The sequence below is a fragment of the Drosophila arizonae genome, chromosome 3 (assembly GCF_054131065.1).
Source record: "Drosophila arizonae isolate 15081-1271.41 chromosome 3, UAZ_ARI_1.0, whole genome shotgun sequence".
Taxonomy (NCBI): domain Eukaryota; kingdom Metazoa; phylum Arthropoda; class Insecta; order Diptera; family Drosophilidae; genus Drosophila; species Drosophila arizonae.
The window spans coordinates 28,566,092-28,578,141 of NC_142923.1; the positions used below are offsets into that span (position 1 = coordinate 28,566,092).

The 12,050-nt window shown below is 40.3% G+C and overlaps 1 protein-coding gene and 1 long non-coding RNA gene across 2 annotated transcripts; one reads left to right on the forward strand and one right to left on the reverse strand.

The window, feature by feature from the left end:
* Positions 1–865: 865 nt before the first annotated feature.
* On the reverse strand, positions 866–1,666 carry LOC149270001 (uncharacterized). The gene is made up of 2 exons (XR_016269219.1): positions 1,432–1,666; positions 866–1,343 (listed from the first exon to the last, which is right to left on the reverse strand). It is a non-coding gene; the product is annotated as an uncharacterized LOC149270001 (long non-coding RNA).
* A 6,689-nt stretch (positions 1,667–8,355) lies between these two features.
* On the forward strand, positions 8,356–11,414 carry LOC108612097 (uncharacterized). The gene is made up of 2 exons (XM_018004997.2): positions 8,356–9,130; positions 9,182–11,414. Exons 1-2 carry the CDS (start codon positions 8,475–8,477, stop codon positions 10,875–10,877), a joined length of 2,352 nt encoding a protein of 783 aa, XP_017860486.1. The 5' UTR covers positions 8,356–8,474; the 3' UTR covers positions 10,878–11,414.
* Positions 11,415–12,050: the final 636 nt, after the last annotated feature.

Genomic DNA, 12,050 nt, shown 5'->3' on the forward strand with positions numbered 1-12,050 from the left:
AGAGAAACGAATTGCACAAATAGTGCGCAAGAATAACAGTTAACTGCTAAGGCTGAGTTTTCGTGTGGGAAAAGGTAAGCAAATGCGTTTGTAGTAGTTTAATAAATGGTTTAAAAATTAACAACATAAATTCCGCTCAAAATTTGACGCCATTTTGTGTGTAATTGACGTGAACAAAAAGGCAAATGAATTGGAAATAAATCAATAAATATATTTGGATTTAAATATGTTTGGAGTTAATAATTAATTAATAAATAAGATTTAAAATAGATTTAATAAAATATAATTAAATATCTGAAGTATGGAAATATTAATCTATTTAGTTTGTTGCACGGTTTTATAAAGTATACATAATATATATGTATATTGAATAGCTGAATATGAATGAGTTGAAAATTGTGGAGTGTGGTATGTTTTTGATTTTAAATACCATGAAGAGTGCTACCTAGCATTCTCTTTGCGTTACTTGCCAACGCTTTTCAGATATAAAAGGACAGAAACGACCTTTAATGCACTACAAACTGAAAAGACAATTTTCCTAGGCTCAGCCCCGCCCAATTACTAATTGGAACCTCACAGCTCAATTAGCTAGCCTCGCATGGGGCCGAGGAGCTTGATGCAAGGTGTGAAAAACAAGAACTCGAAAGAGTTTAATTGAAAATCGTTGCAGCCCGCCGTCCCAGCCCGTGACTTTAATCTCTAGGCCTCAGCCTGACGAAATCTCTGGCCGAGTCGTGCGTCCAGCCGGAGAAGTCGTTAACTATGATTTGTAATCTGTGCAAAAGGCACAGCCGCTGGTGTGGGGGCTCGCAGCTATAAATGAGGATGCGCTCGTGTTGGATAATGATAAATTTCGCATGACGCGTTCTGTTGTAAAATTTTATCGCCATCGCTCAAATCAATTTTTATTATTTTATCGTCGACGCCTGCTGAAAGCAGCTAAGAAAAAGAAATCAACAAAAAGAAGACAACATCTTGTATGGCCTGCATGGAGAACCCATTGAGTCGCATCTCATAACTAAGCTCCGCTGACGAGGCAATCCATTGGCCAGGACTTGGACTTGGCCAAGCAGGCCCAATTCTCATGCTCATTCGCATTCCGTGCCGGGGCCCTTCATAGCTCTGCCCTCCCAAGACTCCCCAGACCAGAACAATAGACCGCAACGTTAACAATGCACAAATCATTATCAGTAATTATGCATTGTTCGCGGCGCAGGAGGCAGGATTGTGGCGAGTCGGTGGCTATTGCTTAAAGGGTTAAAGGCAAACCTTGGCTGGACTGCATTTTGATTGATTGCTTGATTACAGTTGGCCTTGAACTGCGCCAATCTACATGCACATATCTGTAAATACATATATGATATTTAGGCTGCTCTCAGTTAAACAATATTTGTATTCTTTGACTCTTAAATTTGTTCTTCACTTACTTACATTGATTTTGCATTCATTTCATTTAATCCCCAACACTCAAGCCCTTGAGCTCCCTGAATTTTCTTGGTGTATGCAATCAGCTCTTATTTATTGCGCAAACAGTTTGCGCAATTAAATTGTTGCTAATGCAATTTGTAGATATATATCATTTAGCTGAATATCTAAAGGAGTCTAAGGGAAAGTGAGCTGCACTATTTACGAGGAAATTTACAAATTAACTGTTAAGACAACAAAGTCAAAGAAAACCAGCCAGAAACGTGCATAAATCACTCGGAAGACTCGACACGGCAAAATAATCTGCAATCGCTGGGAAGAGTGGGGGCGGAGTGAGGGGCGCATGCAAAGAGATTTTCCTTTTAATGCAATAGTTTTTGCAAGGAGTTTCCATTGAAAACTGCATATTAAAATAAATGTGAAATTAATATTGAGTGAATAAATTACTAACTCTAGCATAATGAGAAATATAACAGGAAGGAGTGCTCCACTCGGAAATTCCCGACTAGGGAATACTGTGAGCTATACTGTGAGTTATTTCACCCAGCAACACATATCAACTCACACAAACACACCCATACTATGGCAAATCGGCTGTTGAATCACCTTTGCTCATGGTTAATATTGAATGACATCAAAATGACATCCATTTGTTTGTAGTTGTTAAAGAACAAGTCTTGGAATTTAATTTAGTTTTTAATGAAAATTTATTACAAATCTAGCATATGGTGTACGGGAATGCGCATTTAAAATTGATCTCTTAAGTTTTGCTTAGGAATGGATAGATCTATAGAACGATCGACTCATCTATTCGCTCTGATTATTAATGTATTTAGTGGATTCTTACCCTGATTTTCCATTTTCATAGTATCAGGATATACAATATTTGCAAATAAAGAGCGTTTAAAAACTGAAGCTATAGTTTTTCCTTTTAGGTCAACTATAATGTTAGAAATGTATAATAGGTGGCTGATATAGTAAGTGTACAAATTAAAACGAAAAACTTCAAAATACGTAAATTAAATTAATGAAATTTACCCAATTATTTAAATTTAATCAAATATAAACAAAAATAGGCAAATTAGACCACATGATAGTAATAACTTCAAACTTATTTATCTGAAATAATTTGTATCATTTTAACTTAAATTTGTAAGCAAATTTAAATAATAAATGTTATACGTTGATAAAGGATATAGTATAGTATATTATTTTAGTTTTTTTTTTCATATTTTTTACAGCATTATATTAGCTTATTGCGATTTGGCAAAATTCAATTCAGAATCGATTCGAAAGTTACGTTAACTTTCTGAAATATTAAAATAAAAGAGTTCTTCAACTTCTTAGATTTCATTTAAGAGACCCATAATCAATGGGAAGTGATCACAACTTGCAGAGCTGCCCTCGCTGAGAGGGCATTGCAATGCTCAGCGCAGCCCAAGTTGCTGGCGTTGGGTCATAAATTAAACTGCATTTGGCTATTTTTGTGGTCATTAGGCGCGGCTGCAGTTTGTCTGCTTGCTGTGTTCTCTGCAGCCAGCCTGTCAGTTGGTCCTGTTTCCTTTTGGGCTTCAGCAACACCGACAACAACAACAGCAACAGCTACTAAGACAAAATGCACCACAAGTTTTAATGAAGTCCAGCTTTAAGTTCTAGCTGAGTTATGTCCGGGCTGACTTGAGAGTTCAAACGGAAATGGCATTATGAGTTATGCCTGTTGCCTATTGCCTGTTGCTTTGCCATAGGATGTGCGCCCACTATCACTCTCTCTTTCACTCTCCCCTCTCTCTCTCTCTCTCTCTCCCACTGCTTGTCTTGGTCTGTCTCGCTCTGAGCGTGTGCTACAGTTCAATTAACATAATTAATGTGCGTGTCTTTCAGGCTAAGAGCGCTTTGATGCCGCTGTTTCTGCTCTTACTGTTGTTACTATTGTTGTTGCTGTTATTGTTGTCGTTGTTGTTGTTGTGGGCAAGTTATTCTTGCATTTAGGGCCTGCTGTCAACATGTTGCGCATGGTATTACAAAGTACACTGTACAAAAATTGTAATTGCCAAGCAATTTCTTACAGTGTATAGCATTATTGCTTTACATGACCGTGATTATCATTTTCAATTATAATTTGGATTTTCTTGAATTTCGTACTGTCATATCTCTAATAATGTTTTATTTGTTTACTTACTATGAAACATATAATAATAATAATAATGTAATAATGCTAAAACTAAATGAAAATTAGCAAAAATTTTTCAATTTTGTATTTGGTTAGCCATAATTTTCATCGCCTTTTATTTTTGTTTGAATGTTTATTTACAAATTTATATCGAATATTATTGTTTTTATTAAGCCTTCATTGCGTAGTATGCATTTTCCGTTTTATTAATCCTTCAACAAATTTATATATATGTATATCAATTTATTTTTTTGCAAATTATTTATCTTTTTTTTTTTAATAATTAACTTAAATTTTCTTGAATTTTAATTAATTATTTTTTTTTTATTAGGATATATTTTAATCTATGATACATTTAATTTTTAATATACTGTTAAAATTGAAAAATCTCTTTGTTTTGTTTTGTTTTTTTTTTGTTTTTATATATATACATATATGCAAATAAATATATGTTTATATTTATAAATTGAACTTTAAGACATCATATCTTACATTTTCAGATTTTGTGAAACTTCAACAAAATTTTTATCAATAAATGTATTCTTTGATTATATTTATTAAAAAATTGTGTTCAGCAGCATATCGAATTTTTAAATTTATTATCAAGCAGTTAATTTTTTTTTTAAATATACATATATAAATCGAAATGTAAAGGGAATTTCGATTTATATATTAAATATTTCTCGCAGTGCAAATTTCGCTTTTCACTGCGACAATTTGCGCTGGTTCGCTGAGGTCTGTAGTTGAGGCCTCAGTTTCAGTGCCGCAGTTTTGCACCTTAGCACTACTCACTCTATGGACAATTAGCCAACACTAGACGGTATATACAATGTCTGTATATGTATAGCATCTTCAGCTTCATTTGAGAGTGTATAACTCTTTCGCTCATTTAACAACCAGTCTAATTGCTTGACTGCCTAATGATTTGGCCCCAATTACAGACCAATTGTCTGGCCAACTCGCTGGCTGGAGCATTTCTGTGTTCTTGGGAAAGCTTCATTTGCGCCAATTATGTTGGTTATGACTTCGTTTCAAGGTCAACTTGGCTTCAAGTCGGCCTAATCGCACATGGCACAACTGTTGCGTAACTCTTGAGCTGCTTTTCGAGGCTATATTTAATTGACATGCTGTAAACTCAAGATGTGATCATTTTTGGAAATTATAAAATGCTAGTTGTTACTTTTTTATTTTAAGTACAGACTAGAAGCTTCAATTTAAAAATAATATATAGGGATGGAATAATATCTGTAGAATTATATAGGAAAACTGTTTAAAATAATACTGATTACAGGAATCTGTTGCTTTTCATTTATCATTCTAACACATAGTTAAAAAATAAATGTTAATGCAGATTATAATGTTAAAATACTTAACAATATTATTTAAGTACTTTCTTCATTCAAGTTAAATCGGCTTATTAATATTACAGAATTAAGTTTAAGCTATATTTTATAATCTGCCCTAAAATACTACACTTATATACATATATATTGTATTTATTACATTATTTAATTTTATTGACACTGTTTATCTGAAATCAGCTCATAATTAATTATCTTCCTTAAAGTACTAATGCACGAGTTAAGCATTTATGTGATTATTTGGAATACTCTTTTGGTACTCGCGACATTTTATTTATCTTCATTGCAAGCTATAGATCATAATCTGCCTTAGATTTGTAGATGCTCGTTTCATAAAAATTTCCATTTGCTACTCTCAACTGCATGTCAATTCAGTTGATAAATATGCAACTGTCTTGTAAGCAGCTGAAAGTAACTTATACCATTCGTTCAACTTACTCGCTTGCTGCTGTGCGCATCTGCATTGAAGTACTTATACAGTTTAATGTGTTTTCCAAGACGCTTTACGTATAGCTGGTAAGGCGTAGAATTTGCGGCCACCTACTTAGGGAAGTTATTGTGGCACATGGAAAACTTTTTCCGCCGAGAGCTTGAAAGTTTTGATTGAGACAGTTTAGCACTTATTTATTTACCATTTGATGACTGAGCTGCATGCAACTGAGTAAGTTTTGGAGCGAGGTGCACAAGTGCAGCAGCCACTAGAGTCTAGAGGCTACACTTGAATGCTCGAAGGCGACAATTGCAACAGCTGAGGTGTTGACAGCTTAAGAAGCGAGCAGCGAGCAGCGAGGAGCGAGCGGAAGAGGCATGTGTGAAATATGATATGCTCATTAAGGGCTGCCCTCTGCAAGTGATCCAGCCCCGCTGCCAGGCCCAAGCCCAGGGCCCTCTTTGCAATTGCCCTGGGGGGCAGCGTGGGGGCGCGGCTGGCAAGTCAAGTGCATAAATAAATGGTTGGCGCTTCTGCTCGCTCTCTTTCTCTTATAAGAGTGACAGAGAGAGAGAGAGATGATGATGATGATTATGGCATTGCAGCGTTAAGCGGCTCGAAAACTGGCGCACAGCTGCGTCCCCGCCATCTGTGATATATCATTTTAAGGCTCGGCGTCTCTTATACCTGCGCCCAGGCGAGGACACAGGCAGCTGGCGAACGAGTGCAGGAGAGTGGGGAGTGAGAAAGTGTCGCCCTGCCGCCCACCCAGTGGCAATCAAGAGGCCACAAACCGAGCAAGAAATTAAAGCAGTAGGGCAAATGGGCAACGTGAAGCAGCTCGAAGCGAAGCAAGTTAAAACGTCGCACATTTAACTAGTTTCGTTTTTGTTTCATGCAGGCCTCGCTCGTATCTTTTTATGCTGCAATATTTTGTTTATACACTGCCATGAGCGACTCACTTGCATGCTAAAATCTGCAGCCAGGCTGTAAATGTAAGAAGTGCCTTATTAAACTTGCTATTCAGCTCTATTGGTTGGCTTTAAGTGCACTTCAGGTCTACATAAAACTCAAATGGGCCTATCCTAATTGAGTGGCTTACACCGCTCCAAGAGCTGGGTAATTGCATATTTCATTTGCAACCAAGTTGTAAATACTAGAAGTATCTATGCAGCTGCCTTTATGAGCATAGTTAATAGCTCACATATATCTATGTGTGGCACTACAGCTGGAGTCTAATGTTTACGCTGTGGAGTGCAAATAACTCCCTTGCTAAATTTGCAGCCAACTTTTAAATGAATTATAAATTTTTTAACACTCAATTCGGCTATAAAGTTCTTAAATAATCTTGTCATCAGATCTTGAATATTACTGTTAACAAGACCATCTACTGTGTACTTAAGCTAGTAAAATTTGTCATGAGAATAGAATTATAATGCGTAGTACACTACATGTACATTTCAAAATTCGTCACCAGATTGCAAATATGCCTCAAATAAGATTCCAATATTTACAGTTGATTAACATTATTTTCAGATTAATTATGTATGTCATCAATTTCTTAGTCAGTTCAGAGCATTTGCGATTCGTTGCAGCGCAGATCGGCTATGATCTCTGATGTCTTTTTTATATATTTTGTTAAACCAGTTTGTTTTTATAGTGCGTGTCCAAGCCGCATAATAAATCACTATAACGCCCACCTATGCGAAACTCAGATCAACGATTAAGTCATCATCATCAACTGCATTCGAGACAAAGAAAGAGAGAACGAGCGCGAGAGAGAGCGACAGAGAGAGTAGGAATGAGACCTGGCCACGAGCCAGTGTTGGAAACAATGCGTCGTTGTCGTTGTTGTTAATGCTGATGTTAATATTGTTGTTTCTGTTCTTGTTGTTTTTGCTGTTGTTGTTGTTGCTTAAGGCTAACTCGAGGTCAGCCTTGAGTTTGGGTTCGCGCTTAGGCGCCAAGCGCCATCGGGCCAAATCATTTAAAATCCAATAAAGATGTTATCCGCCAGACCAAGCAATGAAGTCATTTACAATGTAAGTTTTTATAATGTGAAGAACAGGAACCCCACTTCACGCAGCTCTAAGCTTAAAGGAGGGAGCAGCAAAACTGCACACAATGGAGTCGATATGGAAAATGTGCAAGAGCTTACCTACAAACAAACTTAGAATTTTCTTAGAATATTGAATTAATTTAAAAACAGTTAGTGCAGCCGAGATGCACGACGATTTTATTGAAATTTAAAGCCTAAAACTATTATAGATGATGAGATCGACGCGTACATGGAGTCGGATAGATAGGATAGGAAGAGTGTTTGTGTTTCGAATCTTCATTGTTGTGATCCATAATATATTTATGCTAAGTAATAGCTTTTTTTTATTCATTTAAAGGAGACTTAGTAATATAAATTTTTTTAATATAGTAGATTTATTCCACTTACAACACTAGTGCAATTAGTGTGTTGGTGGTTGAAGCATGATATTTGTGTGGAGTGGTGAGTAAGGTAAGATGACATAGCTTATCTATATGTGAGTAGAATATGAAATTAGTATTGGGACTAGTGTGGAAGATAAAAAAGCTAAATGACGTAAATGTACTATATTATTATTATTATTATTATTATGATATTTATGTAGCAGACGTGGTCATCTAATGAGTAAATTGCGGTTGTGTAATTCATTTAGATATTGTCTTTTCGGTCCTATGGATGAGTGGTTAGTGTCAAGATAAAGGGGTTGGATTGGAGTGAGAGTCGTGTTTAATATTTTGTTTAATGGAAGTGCCTTAAATGATGTTTTTGACGTGTTCCACATTGAGGTTCCCTTATTCTTGGGAAGAAAGTACCTTCCTGCGGTTCTCCATTCAGTAAATTGCATTTTTTTAATGAGCTTGCTGATGATGTTAAGCAGAAGAGGCATCCGCATAAAGTATGAGACTCAATACATTTCGAACAGGTTCTGCTTTGAGTCAAACATCGATTAGTCTTCGAAATGAGCCTCAAAAATTAATTTCAGTTCACTCAAACAGAATTCGTCATTCCCCTGAAAAAACAAATTAACGCCGAGCACAAATCGACACGAAAATGGATGATGAGGACGAGGGGGACTTCTTGCCACCGGCAAACACCAATACTTTTGCCATACCCAGGGAGCCGGACCTGCTGGTGGAATATGAGCTGTACAATCCCTCTATGGCCACCCGGCGGCTCCACAGCGAGCGTAATCGGCTGATCTACACCGAGGCCTTCATCGAGAACGAGCGCCTGGGCACGCTGTCCGATCTGTGTGTGCGAGCGCTGGCCAAACTGGGCTGTCGATTTATTCCGCCGGAAGTGCGCCAGGATCCGTTGAAGATGCGCATTTTCTACGATGCATTGGATGTTAATATGCCGCTTCAGGACTGTTACTTCGTAGAGGACTTACGCTTCTGGCGTCGCGTCGTGCTCGCCAAGAGCTCGAACAAGTCGCTGTCGCTGAAGAAGATCGACGAATACGACTGGAAGGGCAACGGCGTGAGCCTCAAGTACGTGGAGCTGGTCGAGGCCTGCCCGGCCGCCTATTGGCCGGAGCTGAAGATGGCGAGCCTGGGCCAGTTGGTGCGCCCCTATGTGCGAACGCTGCACATCAAGCATCTGCAATCGCTTACGGACGACGCCTTCCAGCACTTCGTGGAGAGCGAGTCGGAGCTGGATGTGACGTCCGAGGAGTCCGGCATGTCCGAGATATCCAGCGATGAGAGGTAAGTCGATGCCTGGGCCAAGTTGGGTTATGTGCTAAGCATTCGCTCTAGAGACACGCCGGAGGAAGGCGAGGAGGAGGGTGAGGAGGAAGAGCAGGTGATGCCGGCTCCGCCTCCAAGCAAAGCCCCAAAGATAACTGGCTCCTCAGTGCGCATTGCTGAGAACTTCAAGGTGGATATGTTTGAGGCGAATGACTCGTCGACTCAGATTGGACTCTACCAGAAATCGCCCTCGACCATCGAGTTGGATCTGAAGCGCAGGCAAGCGCGCGCGGCGCGCAATGCAGCGCGCCAGCAGCTGCGCGAGCTGCGGGCAGAGAAGCGAGCCGAGCACGAGCGGCGCAAGCGGCAGCGTTCGTTCTTGCGCAAAAAGCCCGAGCCGGAGCCGAAGCCGAAGAAGAAAAAAAAGAAGGCCAAGGCAGGGCCCGTCGATGATGTCTTCAACATGGATGTGCCGCCAGAGCCGCCCGACGGCGAGGACAAAAAGCCAGACGGACGCAACATTGAGAAGCTGCTGCGACGCTACAAGCGCTACGACTATCCAGCCAAGCATTGCCATCACATTGACCTCAGCTTCGTGCGCTACTTCGATCACCTCGTCTCCCTGACCATCGAGTTCCTCGGCCCCGAGATGGGGCGCAACTACCACAAGCGGCACATGAACTTCTCCTACGACGACATGGTCCACCTGGGCAAGGGGCTGCAGCAGTTGACCCAGCTGAAAGTGTTTCGGCTGAGGAACAGTCGCATGGATCACATTAAGCTGTTGATACTGGCACGAGTCCTCAAACAGTTGGACACGCTGGAGGTGGTGGACTTTGGCTACGATCAGCTCACCGATCAGAGTAAAGTGGCCATCGAAATGCTGCTGGAACGGACGCACATGCTCAAGGCGCTTGAGCTGGAGTACAACAGGCTGGAGCGCACTGTCATAGTCTCTATCGGCCAGGCGCTCAAGTACCATGCTATTCAGAATCCCGATGGCGCTCCCTTGGAGTATCTGGGCCTGGCCCACAATCCGCTCAATGAAATGGGCTTCTCCTCGCTCGTCAACGACATCATCGGCACCAGGCACGTGCAGGAGCTGAACATAAATGGCATCGATACCGTGGCCGTCCGGCTGGCCCCGATCATCAGCACGCTGCTGCGCAAGCACAGTCCGCTGCGCAGCCTGGACATGGCGGCCATTAAGCTCAACTCGGACGCGGGACACATCGTGATCTGCGGCTTGCAGACGAATCACAAGGTCACGCACTTCGACTGTCGCGCCTGCTGCATGGACGAGGAGCAGGAGTACGAGGCGGACATCATAGTGCGGCGCAACAACTTCGAGCTGCAGCATACGTACCTAGGGGATGAGACGCAAACGGAGGAGAGCCTGCTGAAGTTTTTGGCCGGGCTGCGGCATCCCATCTTAACGAAGATCGACTACGAGATGGCGAGGCGTGACGAGTGCATCATGAATCGACGCTGCGAAACGTCCAGTGAGAATGTGGCCACTGAGGAGCAGGGTGAGGAGCAAGTGCAGGAGGATTTCGATATTTGGACCATGTTCGGGGTCCAGAAAACTAGTTTCCACGAGAACCTCGAGACCCGATCCGAGACTCTCTCGAATCGCAGCGATCGCACATTCGTCTACAACTCGAATGCGTTCAATCTGCAGCAGATCCGCGAGCATCTGTATTTGCCGGGTCCCGAGAATCGATACTTCTACTTCCAAAGGCAGAAGGAAATGTTTAACAATTAGTGGAGATAGGTGTAATGTGTGATAACGGCTGTAGGAAGGTGTCTAGATTTATTTAGATTGAAATATGTAGAGTATGCAGAATGACAATATAAAGTACATAGGGTCTACAGAGGATATATATAATATGTAGAGTATTATGGCAAAATTAAGGGTGAGTTTCTAAAATGCATATGTACGTATATACAGTAGAATCTGGGTATAACGACTCCGCTTATAGGATCTGTACGGTTATAGCGACGAAAATTATGGTCCCCAGAAAAAATTTTATCAGCATATGGTTATAGCGCCTTCATGGTCCCTTGAGTTTCGTTATAACCGGATTCTACTGTATATATATATGATATTGTAAAAAATTAGGCTTCGTATATTTCATATACCCCACGGTCCCAGAAGTATGAAAAATATAATATTAAAGGATAAATGTATGTATGATAAATGACGAAACAGAGGATCTATAGAGTTTTCAAATGGAATATGAAATATACATATATCTTAAATAAAGTATATAAAACATTATATATTAATATATACAAATTATAGCATAGTTTAATGACGAATTATAGTATATAGAGTTTACAAACCGATTAAAAAATGCGAGCCATAAAATCATCACTTGCATTCCAAAATCCTGGAAACCAATTTCTGATTGCCGTTTAATGGGTATATCCGTTGTTGCAATCATTCGGGGACAAATCGACATCAGATTAGGTTTCCGGACCTTCATTGATTATAAATTATTTAACTCTACGCTCAACAGAGAGGGAAACGGGCGGCCTCTTTCCCTCTGCAGGCTTTCTGATTACAGCTTAGTCCAAGTGGTTGACAGCTCTAAGCAGCCATGACTAGGCACTTCTCGCTGAACACACCTGTTGTCGCCAGCAATCTAGGCGTGCAGTGAGCCAACATATTTGCCATATGGACTTTCCTTTGAGCCACGTTTGTCGCGCTGCTTTTGAAGTGCTTCCGCTTTTGCTGGTATGCGAAATCAATTGCAAATACAAATACACAAGCAAAGCAAACATAATGAGAAAGAGTGGATAGTATATACTAAATAATAATATATAATAATAATAATAGTAATAGTAGACGTAGTCAGGCAGGAGGCACCGTTAACAAACACCCACAGGCTAGGCTGGCCCAAGATCGTGTGAATTTATTGCTTAATCATGCGCC

Excerpts from the sequence above, each read along its gene's own strand:
- LOC108612097 (XM_018004997.2), top strand. The coding sequence starts at position 8,475 with ATGGATGATGAGGACGAGGGGGACTTCTTGCCACCGGCAAACACCAAT. Across the intron at positions 9,131-9,181 it reads GAGATATCCAGCGATGAGAG|AGACACGCCGGAGGAAGGCG; the intron begins GTAAGTCGATGC and ends CATTCGCTCTAG.